The 20941-nt window shown below is 30.8% G+C and overlaps 1 protein-coding gene and 1 long non-coding RNA gene across 2 annotated transcripts; both read left to right on the top strand.

Moving 5' to 3' along the window:
• Positions 1-1835: 1835 nt before the first annotated feature.
• On the top strand, positions 1836-2610 carry LOC123226589. The gene is made up of 6 exons (XR_006504351.1): positions 1836-1875; positions 1959-2027; positions 2139-2196; positions 2274-2332; positions 2408-2470; positions 2557-2610. It is a non-coding gene; the product is annotated as an uncharacterized LOC123226589 (long non-coding RNA).
• Positions 2611-2631: 21 nt separating this feature from the next.
• On the top strand, positions 2632-3597 carry LOC123226587. The gene is made up of 5 exons (XM_044651135.1): positions 2632-2670; positions 2745-2829; positions 2903-3160; positions 3278-3472; positions 3552-3597. Exons 1-4 carry the CDS (start codon positions 2645-2647, stop codon positions 3308-3310), a joined length of 402 nt encoding a protein of 133 aa, XP_044507070.1. The 5' UTR covers positions 2632-2644; the 3' UTR covers positions 3311-3472; positions 3552-3597.
• Positions 3598-20941: the final 17344 nt, after the last annotated feature.

Genomic DNA, 20941 nt, shown 5'->3' with positions numbered 1-20941 from the left:
TAAGGTATTTCAACCTATAAAATTAGAATTTCAGTTTCGTTTTTTCTATTTTTCGTCATTTCAGGATAACTTGATTCATATTTTGTTATTTTTGATCGATTTTTCGATTGTTAACATTCTACGGTATTTGAACGTATAGAACTCGAATTTCAGTTCTTATTTGTTAAGTTTTGTCATTTCTTTTTTGATTATTTGGTATTTCTTATCTTTTTATGTTTTTTCCACTAATACATTTGTTTACATATTTATTTTTATGAATGTCTAACAAATTTTACGTGATTGTTACAGAATATTTCTCGCAAAAGAAGACGGGTTGATAGCGAGCTGCGCATTTTCGATGAGTCCAGACACTTCCGGGCAGATGCGATATCTCGTGCACAGCGTATCGCATTATCTCAGATTTCTTCTATATTGACCTTGAGTCAGCTGCGACTATTTGAGAGAACATGTTTCGGGTCCTTCCTTCGTTTACCCGAAACGAAATTCTGCGGGATATTGGTTAATGCATTTCTACTACGACAGCTACATCCACCCTTTGCTAGAGACAAGTTTTGGTTTAGGATTAGCGGGGTTGATGTGAGGTTTAGCCCGTTTGAGTTTGCGTTGGTGACAGGGATTTCGTTTAGCCGCCGGACTGATGTTTCTTCATTTATTCCTTACTCCTCCGGACATAGGATCAGATATATGTACTTTCGCGTTTGTCCGAAGGTGCAGTATCACGACATCGAGCGTGTTTTCTTATCGAGGCCATGGGGGGATGACGATATTGACGTTGTCAAGCTCGCCTTGTTGTATATTCTACATATGGTTTTGTTGGGGAATGATCGACGAAAGAAGGTGTCCACGGAGTACTTATAGTTAGTTGATCATTTGGACGGGTTTAATTCCTACCCTTGGGGCGTCGTTGTATGGCAAATGACATACGATTCTATATCACAGGCGAGTGAGAGAGTCTGTTCCGGACGGATGCATGAAATCCGTAAATACGACCTTTATGGATTTCTTGTCACATTTCAGGTAAGTTTTATATTATTATTTATATTTATTAATTGGTAAAAATATAAATTGATTTATTTACATCGTAAATGATTATATTGCAGTATTGGATATATGAGACTTTAGAGACGTTACACGATTGGATTGACCTTGTCGATCTCTATGCGTCCCCACAGATGTTAAGGTGGCGTACGCGAGACGTCCCTATTTGGACTCATATAGGTCGTATTTTCACTGGTGATCCGGTATGTACTAGTAAATTAATAAGTCGATTAATTCATTATATGTTACAATTATTTTGACTTATATATCTTCATCATTAGGAGGATGTTACATTCCCTCTTCGTCCATCAGTGATCGAGGAGGGTTTACCGTGGTACGTTGAGATTCGTGAGTACACCGGTTTACCCGATGCTGATTCCTCCTCATCTTCTTCGGTCCCGATCGCGACTAGAGATGGGGCTCCTCCATCCTCGGGACCTTCAGATGTACCCATAGAGACTTCTGAGACACATGAGGAGCCTATTTAGCCTCTTGTTATGGAGCAGCCTATATGTTCTCCTGTTGTTCAGAGCCCACAGACAACAGACCATCCTGGAGTGGAGGACCACCCTAGCGTGGAGGAGCATCTTGGAGTGGAGGACCGCACTACCTATCATGCCACCGAGCAATGTTCCCCATTCGTATCACCCAGTATTTTTACATCAGATGCTACCTTAGTGCATTGGGGTGCTACGATTTTACGTGAGATATCAAGTTTTCGCTTCTCAGATGACTCGATTACGTGATGATATCTATTCCCAGATGACTCGATCAGAGGATCGTATGACTCGTTTGAAGGACATCGTCACGCGTACATATCCAGCCCCCGTCGTTGAGGTTGTAAAACTACTTCAAATTTATTATTTATATAAAATGTGTTCAGTGTTATTATTTTGACAACTATTATTACATTCGTACAGGAGAAGGACGACGTTATTGGGATGACCTCCCCCATTGATACCGCAATACCATCTCATCAGTCACATGAGGTACATATGTAATTTCAAATTTATATTTAATGCCCAATGTTGTTATTATATTACAATATCGTTATATATAAAATGTGACTGAATAGATTTAATATTACTATTATCTTAAAGTAGTCGACAAGATGGGGCACCGGTTAACCCTTCGGTGACTTCACCGATCCGATCTGCGGTATGTCACTTATCATTATAACTTAATTTTTAATACTATTTTGTTATCGATTAATTCATGGTATATATTTGTATAAGGTTTTCGTCTTGAAGGCCAACCGATTGGATCTCCTATAGTTGTAGATCGTCCACTGGAGGTATGAAAATTATTGTTCATATGATATTTTAGCGGCGAAATATCATTTACCATTTTTTCCTTTTGATGCATATAGGGACTCGACATTGATATATCATCGATCGAGGGTTATCTCTAAACACCTTTCCCAGAAGTTCAGGTTATGGGGATTTAAGATTATCGTCACTGATCAATTTGTCTTTAATATTATATATTTTTTTAAATGATGTTTTGTCTCTTTTTCAGGACGAGCGACTATGGTTACTTGCTGATATCCCGAGCTCGACCAAAAAGCTTGTAGATATTAGTTCACAGGAGGAGGACTTCTAGGAGGATGTTTCTGAGACCGTTCACATTGAGGTTTGTCAATTATAATTACTAAATAAATATAATTGATAAATATACGTCACTGAGATGTTTTAATATATAATTAGACAGTCTGTCGACGGAGCACGTGCTGTTGACTTGACCATGATTCAGGATTCTCCAGTTAAACCTCCTCTCGTATACATAAATAAGGTAACATAAATCGAATAATATTTATGATTTTGTAGAATGAAATAATGAATTAATAGTTTTTTGTAACATGTAGTTGGTTCGTATAACACGTGGTCGGATCATCCGAAAGGGTCTACTAGTTCGCACCCCGTATACAAATCCACTCAGAGGGAGGGCAAAACGACAACTCAGGACGATTCCATCCTCTGCGTCAGACCGTGAGGAATCTTTCCTTACATGGTATACCAGAGCTGCGGCTTCTGACACACATGATGTGTACTTCATAGGATCAAAGTCGAAGGACAGTTTCTGGAGGCTTGTTGTAGAGTTACGCGAGTGGTTGACCGACGATGTGAGTTGTCCATACTATATAATTTGGTAAAAAGCTAGATATATTTACTAACACGTGAACTTGTTTATACCATTTTAACATGTGGATTCTTTTTTGGCTTTATTACGTCGGCAGCAGGACGATCACCAGTCGACTATCTCACAGCGTTAGACGACTGCCCACACATTCTTCGGAGGCCATATTAAGATGACCTAGAAAAGTTGGCAGACCACACCGATTGGTGAGTTCGAGTTTTTGGGGCTCTTAACGAGGATGGTTGATGCAGCGTACACCCCGAGATTGTTGTACAAACCATGGGGGATGATCGATTAGGTATAGTTTATATATATTTCTATTACATTTAAGAACATAACGACAACGATAAGTAACTAAAATGTCTCATTGTTTATAGGTTTTCATCCCTATAAACTTCGAGAACGCACATTGGGTTGCCGGAGTTATAGATTTTTCTGAGTGGTCGATTACGGTGTACGATTCAGATGTTTCATTTTCAGAGAATATAGGGACTCTGGAGCAGCGCATGCGACCGTACATGATCTTTATTTCCACGTTATTAGAGGCGACGAGTTTTTGGACAGCTTCTGGGAGGACTCCACGACGTGATCCCCTCACTTTGCATCGAGCGTCGGATGTCCCTTAGCAGGGGTTGGGCTCCGGTGACTGTGGCGTGTTTATGTTGTGATTTTTTTAGTATTTGGCGTTGTCACGGAGCTACGTTTTTTCCCGAGAGTCGTCTATCTCTATGCGTCGACGATTAGCGGCGCAGTTGTACTTTCACTGTATCTAGTAGCTCACGGATGTATATTTATTGTTCTTCTTATGTTTAGATATATATATTTATCGTTTAGTCATCTATCTCTATATGTATGATATACTTTATCTGTGGTTATATATGGATATGTTTCGTATTTGATTTCAATTTTTAAATCATCTTGACATGAAAAAACAATAAAAACGTATGATTACTCAAACATGTACAAATTTGAGACAATTAGAGGAAATAAAGTAATACTGAAATAACTCATAAGAAACACTAAATTTATTACATCAAATGACAATACAATTACACGTTTGAAACAATAATAAAAATACATCGGTTGCATATCAGTTCCATAATGAAGAATCATATAACAAACAAAATTGAATATAAGCATGTCAAAATCTCGTTCCTTTGCCTTTTGTAGATGAACGCTGCTGGGCGGAGCTCGGGACCGGTGCTGGGGATTTACATTGGGTTCGTGTGTGCCCCGGTTCATGGCAACGACTGCAAATCCTCAGTGTAACAATTTCTCCTTGCGATGGACGTCGACTTCTGTTTGATGGACAACCTGGACGACGACTATCAAGGACGAGAGGTAATATAACTCTGTCTTTCGGTGAGTGTAACCAATCAGATTGATTTTCAAGAGGATTGATCGGTTCTTGATATATTGCACGGTAAATGTCGGTGCGGAAAAATGGATGAACTCATGCGTGCACATTCGTGAGTCTCATATGTCGTGCAACGGTAATGACATGCTTACACAGAATACGAGAAAGCTGAAACTTTCTACATGTGCAAGACATTTCACCAAAGTCAATAATACCCATGAATCCAGCAAATCTAACAATCTGATACCGAGTAGATATAATCGGTTGAATCTCCAGACTTACAGACTTTGAAAGACGATTGCTGATCTTCTCTTCTGCCCAAGGGGTGAGGAAGTTATGACATTCATCTGTAATTCGGAAAAAATATTAAGAACACATTTGATAATATGATTAACAAAGTGGAAAAAAGTATATGAGACAACTTTTAATTAATATCGATTTGATACTTACTTGCATGGGTTCTCCTTTCGTAAAACCATCGTTGCATGGTACCATAAATAAACGCCAAGAGCATGGTTATAGGTAAGACCCGTGCATGTCTGATAAGGGCATTAAATGACTCAGTAATATTTGTGGTCATGATGTTGTATCGATGTCCTGGAAAGTATGCTCTACTCCAACGGGTAAATCCGACATCCCTTAGATAAGCTCCAGCTTGGGGGTTCATTGAGTCAATGGATTACATCATCGAACCAAATTCAAACTCTATGTATGATTTTGCGGCTTTCCAATATGCACCCGCAACTTGTAAGATGGTAAAAAATATGAAAACTCAGTGTAAGCAAAATGTATGAAAAGGATAAACTGTTATAAATTTAATTACTTGTTTACACTATACCTTTGAGTCCCGTTTATACTTTGCCTGCATGTTACACAGAAAATGATGACAACAACATCCATGGTGGACATCTGGAAAGACTTCAGCCATTGCCGAGTAGATAGCATGATGTCGATCGGAGATTATCGCAAGCTCAGAGAGGTCAGGGATGCATTCTTTAATTCTCATAAGAAACCAACACCATGTGTCGTGATCTTCTTTTTTGTCGACACCGAAACCAATAGGGTATATCTGATTATTACCATCAAGAGCCACCGCAATAAATAAATGCCCCAGATATCGACCTTTAAGGAAAGCAACATCAATGCAAATAACAGGGCGAAGATATTGTCTGAACGCACGAACGGAACATCCTAACGCCATGAAAAAATTTGTAAATTGATGCTCATCATCTGTTTCAATAGCAGTAACGGTGCCCGGATTAGTACGTTGTAAATTGTAGCAGTAATCTGGTAAAAGCATAAATGATTCCTCCGGTGAACCCCTCAATGAATTGATAGCCCAATTTCTTGCCCGCCAAGCCTATGAGTAGGAAATATCAATTTTATATTGGTCGACGATGTCTACAATTATTTCTTTAGGTCAATAAATTCTATCAATCATCACAAACTTTGATCTCATTAATTGACCTAAAGCTCGGGCCCCAACTTGTCTGTGATATGGCAAGATTTGATCAACTAAACATGTGTGGGTAGGATTCATAGAGTTCATCCCCCACACATCACCGACAGTGGACTTGGTTACATATATATACCACTTACAATTTTCGACCGTGCACTTAATTTCCCACCATTTCTTGTCAGACTTTTTGACATCAAATTGAAATCCTTTAAGTAAGGCGAATTGTTTCACAACGTCTTTCAATTGGACTTTATTATGAAAAATATCACCTATCTTAACACCATTCTCCTCTCGGATCGATCTGAAACCACTTGATGATGTTGATGGCTGTGGAGGAAAATCAGGAAGCTACCTAAATGGATCAGTGGGGACATTGTCAAAAAATGGCCTAGAATAATTTCCACCACTTGAAATAGGATCTTCAAGCTACAAACTATCCATACCCTCAGTAACTGATGTCATATACTCAGGCTTTACATCTTCTGAAGGAATGTCGGGCATATCATTTCCATCAAAGTCACCCCAATAGGGAACTATATCTTTTTCTCCATGAGCCCATGAGTTTGCAATATACAATGGGTCATTACTGAAATCAATCAACTTTTCCAAATCGTATTCTTTTTTGACCCAACTACTTTCTTTTTCATCTTCATCCTCCTGCCCTTCAATTGGGGTATATGTAACAAATACAGAAATACATTCTTGAAAGTACTGGGACATATCAAGAAGACCCTGGACATCTTCATCATTTTGGATTTGGATGGGGCCATCGAGCTCAATTTTTCTTGGCTTCATTGATACTTGAATGTAGTTTTTCATTGGATCAATACTGCAAGACTCCGTCAAAAGCTCAATAAATCCCTTGAATGTTGTTCCATAAGAGATTTTAATCAATTGTTTGGCTCCTCCAACATATTTCATTGTGTTGTTGCGACCTTGAATCCATTCTCCCTGATAACGAACTAATGTATAACCATCCATTTTAATTATCAATCCTGCAATGACCGATTTTTGAAGATAATTATTCATTTATAATAAAAAAATCAATAATAACTATGGAAAACAATCGTACAATTATTAATAATTAAAAAAAACTCCTAATATTTTTCTAATAATTTATTTATCCCCTATAATTATTTAACAATTTATATAACGCTTTCGTATGTTATTTTACCCCTCAAAATGCATCTATCTGTTTGTAACGTTCCATTTAAAACGTTTTTATAATATCTATACTTTGAAATAGATATTCACATTCTATACTTTGAAATGCTTTAAAATGTCAATAATAAAAAATTTCTTCAGAAATCTGGAAAATACTATTGGATATATCCTAAAACGATAAAATTCAAAAAAACAGAATTGAAATTCGAATTCTAAAAGTTGAAATACCCTAGAATGGTAATAATCGAACAATTCTTCGAAAATCTGAAAAATATGAGTTAATATATCCTAAAACGGTGAAATTCAAAAAAACAGAATTGAAATTTGAATTCTAAAAGTTGAAATACCCTAGAATGACAATAATCAAAAAATTCTTCAGAAATCTGAAAAATATGAATCGATATATCCTAAAGGGATGAAATTCGAAAAAACGGAACTGAAATTCGGAATCTAAAAGTTGAAATACCCTAGCATGGCAACAATCGAAAAATTTTTCAAAAATCTGGAAAATGTGAATTAATATATCCTAAAGGAGTGAAACTCGAAAAAACCTATAATTTCAATTATAATGCGCTTACCATGTTTAATATGAAAATGCGCCCTAATTTTAATAACATTTCATTTGACCCCTCAATTATCTTTTTCTTTATTTAACACCCTTGTATGTTGTCTTGTATCAAAGAAATACCTATCTATTTTTAACATGTTATATAAATCCTGTATATATTATAAAATATCCAAAAACCCTCCATATTTATCTAAAATTTTTTAACCCCCATATTTACCCTAAATTACATTTAACCCCCTATACTTGTGAAGCATTGCATTTAACCCTCATATTATGACATAAAAACTACACTTAACAAATGAAATTAAGTTTTAGGCTAAGATTGACATAAATACATTTTTTTGATAAATAGTATTTTTTCGAGTCGAATTTAAAAATACGAACTTCTTCCGTCCGAACGAATCCCTACTAATTGATCTTGAATAAAAATGAAAGTGAGAGTGAGTGTTTGAGTGATATGAGAAGTGTGTATAAATAAAGTGAGTGAGGAGGGTTTATATAGATGAGAGGAAGGGTAATTTTGATATTTTAGAAAAAATAATGAAATAAATAAATAAATATCAAAATGCCTTTATAATGTAAAATATCCAAAAACCCCCCATATTTACCCTAAATTATTTTAATCCTCCATACTTGTGAAACATTGCATTTAACCCCCATATTATGACATAAAAAGTACACTTAACAAATAAAATTAAGTTTTGGGCTAAGATTGGTATAAATACATTTTTTTGATAAATAGTATTTTTTCGAATCGAATTCAAAAATACGAACTTTTTTTGTCCGAACGAATCCCTACTAATTGATCTTGAATAAAAATGAAAGTGAGAATGAGTGTTTGAGTGATATAAGAAGTGTGTGTAAATAAAGTGAGTGAGGAGGGTTTATATAAATGAGAGGAAGGGTAATTTTGACATTTCAGAAAAAATAATGAAATAAATATCAAAATGCCTTTACAATATAAACTATCCAAAAACCCCCCATATTTATCCTAAATTACATTTAACCCCCCTAATGAGTGAGGAGAGTTATATAAATGAGGGGAAGGGTAATTTTGGCATTTTAGAAAAAGTTTGAAATAAATAAATAAATATTAAAATCCCTTTACAATGTAAAATATCTAAAAACTCCTCATATTTATCCTAAATTACATTTAACCCTTAATAGTGAGTGAGAAGAGTTATATAAATGAGGAAAAGGGTAATTTTGGTATTCTAAAAAAAGTCATGGGCATTTTTGCTTAAGAATAGTGATTTTGGGTATTTTGGCTTGAAAATAGTGATTTTAGGCATTTTTGCTTAATGAAAGGGTATTTTGGGCATTTTTTAAAATTTTCTTAAAATATTACCAAATCCAAACGACCTTCTAAAGTTTGATATAATAACAAATTTTCTACTTTTTAAATTTGAAAATACCATATTCTTGCTCATATTTCAAAGTAAGTAGTTAGATTTAACAATCAAAATATATTTATATTATTTTGAATAAAGATATAATTAACTATCATTTTGTCTCTAAGATTTAAAATATCACAATGACACCTCTGTTAAACTAAACTATGAACAATATTGTAAGAGTATAAATGTTAATTAGGATTTTACATATTTTATCACTTAAATTACCTCTTGACGGCAAACTTTAAGTATTATTTCAATATTACCTATTTATTTTTATTCAAATTGAATATTTTTTTCAATGTAGATTTTAACTTGTTTTTACATTATAAGCTACCATTAAATCTAATAAATATTTCTTGTGCGTGCTTTGGGAATTGTTTATTGTAACGTCCCTGTCCATCATCAAAATAATTTATTTTTTAAGACTGCCAAGCAATGCGAGTTATCATGATTCACTAAATCTCTTTGGATGTAGGGTTTTCAATGACATCCTAAACAACTCTTGATTATCGACACACGATATTATCCAATGTTTAAACACCAAACAATTGATTGGATCAATTATTTTATTAGTTTGTTATTCGATTGAATGTAAAGATAATATATCTTTTATTACTTATATTATTTTATTTGAGAATTAACAAATAAGTGACTAGATGCCGTCAAATAAGTGAGTATTTTTGCTCGATCGAAGCATCAATGACAAGTGTCGGCAAGGTGCAACAATAGGTGGTAGAGGCGACGTCAATGAGATCTATCTTTCTTCTCTTCTTGATCTCACATGACGACTAAATCCAACCTTCTCAATGGGATGGTATTAATGAGATTCAACAATTTTCTCCTCTCGATCTCACATGGCGACAAGATCCAACCTTCTCGGTGGAGTGGTATTGGTAAGATCCAATCTTTTTCTCCTCTCAATCTCATACAATGACAAAATTCAAACTTCTCAATAAGACGACATTAACAAGATTCAGTCAAAATGTGATAACTCTAATATTGTGGGTGAGAGCGGTGTGACAAGGAACAAAGTTCCCAATTATCGATGGCAAGTAAGGGTTGCTTTGGGTTCAACAAAAGAAATTGGTAAAGTGGGTGGGTATTGAGGTATATGAACAAGTTTAATGTTAAATTTCAAAAGTTATCTATTGAGGATATTTTTATTTGTTCAATATTTTTACCTCAAAATATTATTAGAATTTATTAACATAACTTAATAGAAGGTAGAAAAATATCGTTTTAAATATTTGAGGGTAGAAACATTATCCAGACAAAAACAGGTGGAAATTAGTCGTTATCACTTTTAATAACTTAAAAAAAAAAGAAGTGATTCAATTTAGACAACAAAATCAAATGCTCATAATTGATGGATGACAATGTCACATGTAAATTAAAGCCAAAAGACCTATTCCCACCCAAGGTTTAGTATAAAGACAAATAATATTTAAAAAACTAAAATTTTATTCATTCTCCCCTCTTAGTTTAAAAAAAACTAATATTTTTCCTCCACCCAAAAGTTTAAAAAGCTACCTTTTAAGGTTTCATTCATTTCCTTCCTTTTCTAATAACATTCTTCGGCCAACCTTCCATTTGCTAGCTTTCTCTTTCGCAATCTGGACAAAGACATAACCACCTGTTGCTAACCACGAACGCGACAAATCATCGCCTTTCATCCATATTTAACGCATGACAAAAACATTCATGACCAAAGAATGGGTCTTTGTTGACAGTCATCCATATATGAAATTGAATTAATAGAAAATACAATGGATTCTCACTGTTTGAAGCTAATTCGATGAAGCCTCTTCATCTTCGAGCTTCGATGAGAATTGATTTCCAATGTAACTACATAACTCTTATAAAAATTCAATGTCAATATTTGGATTTATGCTTAAATTCAAAAACACAAATTAAATTCTCTATCTATCTATATTCAACCTAATCATTCATTGATTAAGGGTAGATACAACAGTAGATCAGGTCAGATTGAATCCAATGTAATAAACCATATTCATGTTTCATATTGTGTTGTATCTTGTCAATTGATGAGTCTTACAAGTTGACATGACCCATAAGCATAACAAGACTTGTGGCACAACCTAGGGCCTCAAGTCATGTTTTTACGGGCGCTTAATGACAATCAACATGTTTTCACTTGGTCCATCTTAGAATTTTAATTATTGTAACTTTTTATTGTTTTTATTGGGTTGTATCGCAAGACCTCTGTCAAGATTTATGGGCCTAAAACGATCCACAATTTTGAATCATACCTCTATGGGTCATACCAAAAAAGAGGATTTGATTGGGCCACATACCAGTTTAACCTCTGGAGATGTCAAATCATAGGGATAAGTATATGAATTATGAATTTCTAAATTTTTAATAGAGAAAATACTTTCTAATCCGTGTTCACTTACATCTTTCAAATGAAAACTATAGAGTACACCAACTTATTTGATTTGTGGTTTGAAAATATCTTTCAAAAAGTAAAATATAATTCATTTTCTTAATTTTTTTTTTATATTTGTAAATTTTTTATTTAATATTTAAAAAATGTTCTTAAATTAAAAACTATAGAAAATTGTGAAAATGGTAAAATTAGAGACTAATTTTTAAGATTGTTTTCCAAAACTATTTTAGGAAAAGAAAAATTGACTCATTTCTATCAAACGCATTTTCATATGATTTGTTATCTCTTATTTCCAAAAGGAAATAAAAATTGTATTAAGATTTTATATCAAACATGCCCATATTTTAAATCCAAGTTGACATAACAAGAGCCCAAGCGATATCTCTGAAAAAAATTGCAAGAAGGGAAAAAAAAAAAAAAAAAAAAAAAAAAGATAGAAGTAATATTTTCCTATTCTTCCATATACATGCAAACACGGTAAGGAATTGTCTAATCAATTCAATTTGATAATCCATACATACATAACATTATAAAACACTGAAATTGGAGTTAAACTTGTGCTAGAAGGTATTCGGCTCAAATAAGTTCGAATTCATAGTTTGAATTGACAATTCAAATTTGTGACTTAGTTCAATTCAAATTTGTGGCTCAAATTAGAAGTTTCGAATATTATTTAAATAAAACGATATTATTTTGTCAATAAACTATGAACTCGAATTATAAATCCAAACCATCAATTCGAACCATTAATTTGAGATACGAAAGTGAGCTAAACTCGAATCGATTCAAGTTAAGCCATTTTAAATTCAAACTAGACCTAATTTTGGCTCAATGAATTTAAGTCTAATTCAAACTAAAGAACGTTCGAGCTTAGTCCGGTCCGTATTTACAACAACCCTTTGATTGATTATCAATCTACAAAACTAATGTCTTCCCAATAACACTCTTCAAATGCGATACTTTTTGGAATGAGATGTACATGGCTTCTATCTGTTTTGGGAAAGGGACTTAATCTTTTTTATAATAAGTTTATTGGATTTTCCTATTAAAAATCTAAAAACTTCGATAACCCACATTTTATAACCCAATTAAATAACTAAATACAAAGTATAATAGACTTTACAATATGATCACATAATACTCATGAAAAACAAATTTGGGGCTATATATTTATCCAATTTTATTTTTTTATCAAATAAAAACATAACCAATATATGTCCACATACAAATTTCCAACACAATAGAAATCTTGCATGTAAAAGACCTAATAAATCAGTTTTCTTAATATTTTTCCAGTTAAGATAGACTATAATCCATTTATAACCGAATCACTTATTAATTAATTATTTTTTCATAAAATTCGCTACTACATATTTTAATTTGCTTTGGTGAATCCAAAAGCTTGAATCTTTTCCATTTTTTTTTAAATTCTCACTATATACCCCCTTAAATATGATTAATTATCAAACTATCCCTTTCAGGTTTCCAACATTACATTTCAGGTTTCCAACATTACATAAATTGCTATGCTATTAAAATTTACACTGTCAAGGGTTGGTAAATATTTACAAATTATCTTTCTATGATTTATTTTAACACCGAAATTTAATAACAGAAGTTTTTTTTTTAATTATAAAATTACTGTTTTACCATAATATTTTTAAATTTTTTTTAATAGAATTTGATTTTAAATAAGAAAATATTATTTATATCAATTAAAAAGGAAAAAAGTGCCTTTATGTTAAACTTTAAATGAAAAAAAAAATTATTGTTTATATCAAATAAAAGAAGAAAAAAAATACTTTTTGATGAAACCTTAGTGACAAAATGTTATTTTAAAATTTTATTCAATGATTATTATTATTTTTTAAACAAAAACAAATCAAAGACTCATAAATCTATTTAACTATGTTTGGAATCTTGCATTTTTGCTTTACTATCAAGTTTCTCCTTAGCATTCCCCATGATATTATTGTTAGATCCATTCCAAATTTTAATAATAAATTAATTAAATAAATATCACTAATTACGATAATATTATCCATTATCAACCAGAATTCCGACTTGACCAACGAAAATAAATTAAATTAATAAAAATTGATTCCAACCCCAAAGGATAACATGATTGATGAACGAGGAGATTCTATGTATAAAAGAGTATGAATTTAAGTTTTATTTTTTATGACATCAAAATTAAACTCTTAACTTATTAGATTTAGTGATTATGAGGTCATTCACTAAACTTAGGTTTTATTTTATTTAGTATGATTGGTTCAGTTATTGAATATAGGTTTTGTCCTACTTAATATGATTAATTCGAAATTTAATAATTATAAAATCAATCATTAAACTCAAAAACTAAAGTTTGTTTTGCTTAATATGATTGATTTAGTCACCTAATAACTTTAAATTGGTCTCTTAAATCAAAATTAATTTACACCACTCAATACCATTCTTTAAATTCTAAAGTGAGATTTAAAGTTTATTATATTTGATGTGATTAGCTCAGTCACTGTAAAACCTTAAATTGGTCTTTCCAATCGAAATTAATTTACACCACTCAATATCATCCCCTCAGCTCTCAAGTGTGGAATTGAATAAGTTAAAATTTATTTGGAATTTTTCATCAGCCTGATAGATTTTCTGAAATGTATGGAGATTTTCTTGTCTACCTACTTATGTACCTATGAATATTTCACAATGTTTTGATTTTTTTATACGGAAAGGGAAGGAAGACAATTACATTTAGCTTTGGTCATTAAAATCATTAAAAAAAAAAAAATTAACAACTTTACCCTCGAATGTAAAATCAGAAATTAACCATACTTTGATCCCTCTTTCTGGTTTTAGTGGGCCAAAAAGTTTATCCTAATTTTTAGGGATTTAAAGATAATTAAGATATTGTTCTGGGTGCTCTGAGTGATTCTTTAAGGTTACTTGTACTAGACATACAAAAAAATGCTAGATTCTGTTTCAGACTCGAACTTCCAAAATAAATTCGGAGCTTTCTGAATTAGAAGAAAAAAAAAAAAAGAAAACCCGCAAAAACTAGAAGAAGAGGACATTAACTTACAGAAATATCAAGTAAAAGAAATTCTTTCATGATTAACTGGAAGAAGAGGCCATTAAAAGAGCATAAAGTACACAGTATATACTACATTATTCTGAGAGATTAATTCATCGACATAAGATTACAGAACAAAATACGTAAAACTTACACATAAATGCACAGAAACTAAAAGATGAGGCCATGCAAATAAGGCTGGAAAGAGATGAGGAAAAAAAGCAGAAGCAGAACGAAGGCAACACCCCAAGGAGAGCCACCGGCTCGGTGGATGGCTCCTGGCTCAGACCCCGGAATTGGAAGACTGAGCTGGGAGCCGGAGGAGAGCCAGTGAACTGCAATGATCAAAAGCAAAGGAGAAATCACAAGCAATCTTTGTAAAAGCTCAGAGGCTGTCGCCATTATCGCATCGTAAACAAGGTAGCTCAAGAACCCACAAACAAAAGTGGTTGCGGCTTTGAGAAGCCATTGCTCTGAGATTTTGCTGAAGGCTGAAGCTCCAGGTCCAAAAGAAGCCATGTATGAATGAATGAACGAGAGAGCAAGAAAAAAGTTCAACTTAGTTTAGTACTTTAGATAGTGAATGATGTAAAATAAATAATGGGGTCCAGGTGGCATAATAACATTTGGTCCTTCTCAACTAGGCTGGACCTAAAATACGCTGGCTCGAGTTCGGAAGCTGGCTTAACTCAATTCAGTTTAAATTTATTTAACTCAAATTTAAATTAAGTTTAAATAAAGAGATTTATCTTATTTTTTCAATCGAAAGGGTATGATTTGATTTGACTCACGAACTGAGTGAATAACTTGATTAAATTTAAATTTAACTCATGACTTGACTTTAATTATGTTAAACAATTGTTAAAAAAACCATTATTTTATCCGTTATTATATAAAACGATATCATTTTATCAATAAGTTACAAATTTAAATTGCGAATCAAAGTCACAAATCAAAGTCATAAATTCAAACCATAAATTCAAGTTAAATTTGGATCTAATTCAAACTGAATCATTTTTATTCGAATTGAACTTAAACCTACTTTAATTTTAACTCAATGAAATAAAGCTGAACTATCTTTTGTCTAAATCGAATTTGAACCAAAAGGTGCTTAGGCTCAGCAATTCACATTCACCCCTATTCTCCGTGACCCCAAGTTTGTTAATGACCTAGTCCAAAATTTTAGTTTAAAAAAAAAAAAAGTTAAGTAATGTATATATATAAACCAATTATACAACTTTGTATATTTGAAATATCATATCCTTTAATTTTTTTTTTAATTTGTATCTAATTTTAAAATATCTGAACATAATAAAACACATCCATTTAGTTTATATGATGAATTTGTCTAAGGAGTTTATCTTTATAGATCATTAAACTTTGGTCAATTAAAGTGCTTAAAAAAAACTTTAGGGTATCAAAATGTAATTTTATGTGTTGTGTTGTCATGCCTTTCATTTCATATTTGAAGAATCATTGAGTACTTGAAACTTTTGTCCCATGCTTGTATTTTTTTTTACCCAATAGGGAATCATTTTTTTCTTTTTTAATTTTTAATCCATGTGAGTCAGAAATTCAATATTGATTGTCCCATACCTTGTTTGAAAGGCATGTGAAGATCAATTAATTATAGAGTATTAGAGTGTAATTAATTAAACAGTGGTAAGATTAATTACTATTATAAAAATGGGACTAAATTTATTCACTTTTTCTTAGGCTTATTTCAATTACAAGAAGATCCTCTTAGTTTACAAATAATACTAGAGACCCCCCTTTATAAAGAAAGTTTCTAATAAATTTTATAAACAAATTAAAAGTTGATTCTTTGACAATTTTATTTAAGAATCTTAAAGGGGTGTTTTGAGACATTTTAAACAATAATTAATATAATATTATCAATTCTAATCTAGCTTTGGAAAAATGTTTGATTGAAATTCTTGTTGGAAAACTTGGTCTCCATTGATTATTTTTTTTAAATAGTATTTAAAAATATTACAATAAAGCTATGTGTACCCACTTTGGATACACAAATATGTTTACACTTATATGTGTCATTATGTGATTGGATAATTTTGAATTAAAAATAAAACAATATATAATCATGTAATAACACGTATGAGTGTATATATATTTATATATCTAAAGTAAGTATGTATAATATTACTCAAAATATTAACATTACCATTAAAATTAAAATCAATGGAGTAACAATAGGCCAAGCTGAAAATTCATACATTCAAGGTAAATTTTAATCTTTCCAAAAAACAAAATAATAATTAATTAATTAAAACGAAAATATAAAAAAAAGGGACTAATCTTATATTTTTTGCGCGTAGAGTAGAGGGGAATCCACTTATTTACACATGAATCAAACTTTTCACTTATTAGTTTCTACGAACCATAAACTTTTTGTTGTAAACTAGAGTCTTATTAATCACATTTCACCTGCACATTTGCGTTAATAAATTGTATGCATGCCTGATAATTCACCCACCCCATATTTTTATAAGTGATTTCATCAAGTTTCATTGTAATTAAACACAACTCCATAAGGGATTTGGAGTTTTTGGTTCATAGTTCGAATCGATAATCATGTTTATAGTTTGAATTCATAACTTATTAATAAAATGATATTGTTTTACATAATAATAGATAAAATGATGTCATTTTAATAATTATTTAACATAATCTGAATTGATTTACGAGTCAAGTTTGAATTGAATCGGAGTATCCCCAGATTCATGAGTCATACCGAGTCAAATTTTTTTTAACTTAAGTTTGGTTTAATTTTAAAAATAAACCAATATTTTAATTTTAAACCTAATTTTTAAATTTGAGCTAAATAAACTTAATTCGAATATAACTGAACGAGGCAGTTTTTCAATCTAAGCCAGTTCAAGTTGTGCCTAGGCGCACTTTTGGTTATACTAGCTACATACTGTAACTTAAACAACTGCTTAGACCAGATCTCATTGGTATTTGTGTGTATAGAATGAGGGATCATGTGAATGGCCATTCACTTGGGTTTATGCATAAAATTACCAAATACAAGAAAAGATTGCTTTGTAGACAAAAATTTAAGAAGATGGTCCCAATGTCCATGATTTTTGTTTTCATTTCACCCCAACCCAAAACTCTGCGCTGCCAATTCAACTTTCTGCAGATTCCTTTGCTGTTCCTTTTTTTTTTTTTGTGTCTTTTCTTCTTCTTCTCTTGATTCGCCCAGAAAAAGTGTTGCGAATTTCCAAGTTACAGTGTCACTTGTGCACAAACTGAAAGCTGATGTATATAACAAGAAAAATACCTACAATATTTATTTATTAGATTAATGTACAGAATAAATTATCCAAACTCAATATGATAATGTAGTAGTTTATACGTAACAAATGAAAAAATATTATCACATTATTATCATATTACTTTATACAATTTTTTTTATGTGTAAATAGCATAAGGCTATTATTATAAATCAAACTTTCTGGCTTTAGTTTTTGACAATCTCCCCCTCCTCCTCCTCCTCCTCCTCAAGGTTTTGTATTTATTTGTTGCTATCTTAAATACTTTTTTAAAAATTAAAATTGTGTTTGGTTACTCTGACGTATCTTTTCAATTTATTGATATATTACTAATAATTTAAAAAAAAATATATTTTTCATATAACATACACATAGCATATGCTTGACACATTCACTATAAGATGAATCTTATCATGATCAATCTCTACTCTTTACATTGTAAGAGCTTCTTTAACCCGAAATAAGCTTCTTAACTCGCCGAGGGAATCAGCTCACACAACTTTACCCCATTCAATTCTAGAAACTTACTTAAAATGCTAGAGTTTTCCAACCAATAAAATAATATATATAATTTTATATAAAACAATTATATATTATTATATGATTAAATATTATTATTTTTTAATTTAAATTTATTTAATAATATGATAATATATTATTATTTATATATAAAATTATATATATCAATTAAATACATTATGTTTCTCCTTTTTTTTCTAACATCTATTCGCCTTCACTCATCTCTTACCCTAACCTAGCAAAAAGGGGCCTAAAAGTAAACTAATAGCTATAATTGCACCCACTGCCACATCAACTTGGGGCGTGCGTATAGATGGAACATTTTTTAATTCCTTCCAGGGCACGTTACCATATTGGTCCCTCCATTGCCAGTGAAACAAATATTCCTCAATTCTGAAATTGTCTAAGAATTAGTCACTTTTTTCTCAGGTCAACATATTCGTCCAAGAGTAATTTAAACCTTCAAACTTCTTGATTATGAAATTAACTACAAAATAACAATAATTGACAAAATAAAGAAGTATGATTGATCATTTCTACCACTCACATCTTAATTCTATCAAAAATTTATAAATATTTTATGTAAAATCTAACTTTAAATCATATATAAAAAGTTTACATTCATAATTATAAACTAAAAAAAGACTTAAAATTTAGTATTTTTCAAACAAAATAACAAACAACATGATAAAATACTTATTTATTTAAATTAAATTGAATTTATTATTTAATTATTTTAATTTATAATTGAATTTTAAATGAAAAAGTGTTTGAAAGGTTAAGGTTTTTAAAGTTAAAAATAAAGGTAAATTGGTATTAATTTAAGATATTGATTATATCCATATAATCAATAGAAAGTTTATTAATATCATTTAGGTTTAATAAAATTATGTTATTTTAATTAATTTTTATATGAGTTTATAAAGAAGTTATTATATTAAAAACTAATAATTTTTATTAAGGTTAAAATTGTCAAAACAGCTGGGATATTTATCAATTTACTTTAAGCTAACCCTAAGAGATGAATTATAAGATGTATTTGATTTGAATAATCTTTTATTATCAAAAATAAATTATTAACACAAAGATAAATTATTTAAAACATTAGTGGTTGTAAATTATTATTATTATTATTATTATATTTGTTAAAATTTAATAAAATCTTATAGGTATAAATAATTATTGTGTTTAGTTAAAGGTAATAAAAAATATAAAAATATTATTTTACTTAAATATCTTTAAAAATAATTATTTTAAAATATTCTCTTATAATTTATTGTATTAATTGAAAATTAGATTATTTTTGTCCAAAAAAATTAATAAATAATAATATAATTATAATAAAATTAAAAGTATTTTAATAATCTTTTAATACTCAAAATGAAGTATTAATCAGATTATCTTTTATATTATATGTCATATCACTATTGATAATAAAAAATTATTATAATATTTTATTATTTAACAAATCAAACAAAATAATGTAAATAATAATAGATAAATTATCAGAAGCCATTTGGTTTGTAACAGTAAAAGATTACCGTAGTAATCTATATTTTATTACTACTTACTAGCATTACTTTATTGATTTGTTAGTAACAAAATATTTTAGTAATTTTATATTATCAATAATTATGTAATAGATAATATAAAAGATAATATAATTACCATATTTACATTATATATTAAAATATTACTAAATTAATTTTAATTTTGTTATAATGATAACCTTAATATTTTTTTATTATCCGCAATTAAATACAATATTATTTATATCTATTAAATTATAATAATTTATATTATGTAATCGGATATATATGACTTTTAATAATAAAAGATTATCCTCACCAAAACAACCCAGAGTAATATTTAAATCTCTGATCAAATGCCCCTAGCGCGGCTTGAATTGAGAAGAGAAAATGAAAGCTTCTGAGGTACAAATGAAAAGCAGCGGCGACGTTGAAAGCCAAGGCCAAGCTTCGAATACTCAGAAACCCCAATTCAGACCTGCTCAAGATGACACTAAGCCACCCTATCAAGACCCAGTAACTTCTTCCTGTTCTGTACTTTTTGCTCTACTTCTTTGGGTTTTGTGTAACGTGGGTTATGTTTTGCTTTTGATGCGAGTAGCTGCACTGAGCAGACCCCATTGAAACAGAGGAAGCAGTGCTGACAGTGCTGCTTTTTTCTATTAAAAGATCGTGATTTTTCAGAGCCTATTTGTCCAGTTTTAATGGGATTTCCTTCTATATTTTATTTCGTTAGGCAGTTGATTAGTGCTAAATTCAGTAACAATGTAATGTGATTTGTTGCGCTGGGAGATAAGTTGAAATTTTGAATGGGTATTTGAAGAGAGCAAAGAAAACCGAAAATGAAAAATGAGTAATTCATCTGATTTTATGAACAGCTACTCAAATCTCTTTCCAACATTTTGTAAAAAAGGTAAGATGAATGAATATTATTTTACCTTTAATTCATTTAATCCAACATCAGATCAAGGTGTCTAATTATGTTGTAAAATATCTCCAGGGCA

Source organism: Mangifera indica, chromosome 9, assembly GCF_011075055.1.
Source record: "Mangifera indica cultivar Alphonso chromosome 9, CATAS_Mindica_2.1, whole genome shotgun sequence".
Classification (NCBI taxonomy): domain Eukaryota; kingdom Viridiplantae; phylum Streptophyta; class Magnoliopsida; order Sapindales; family Anacardiaceae; genus Mangifera; species Mangifera indica.
The sequence above is the reverse complement of the archived record's forward strand: the minus strand, read 5'-3'. Positions and strand labels throughout refer to the sequence as shown.

What these genes read in the sequence shown, in the direction of transcription:
- LOC123226587 (XM_044651135.1), top strand. Translation starts at nt 2,645, where the DNA reads ATGTTTCTGAGACCGTTCACATTGAG. An exon ending in CTGAGACCGTTCACATTGAG is followed by an intron (nt 2,671 to 2,744) that starts GTTTGTCAATTA and finishes ATATATAATTAG; the next exon opens with ACAGTCTGTCGACGGAGCAC. An exon ending in GCGAGTGGTTGACCGACGAT is followed by an intron (nt 3,161 to 3,277) that starts GTGAGTTGTCCA and finishes CGTCGGCAGCAG; the next exon opens with GACGATCACCAGTCGACTAT.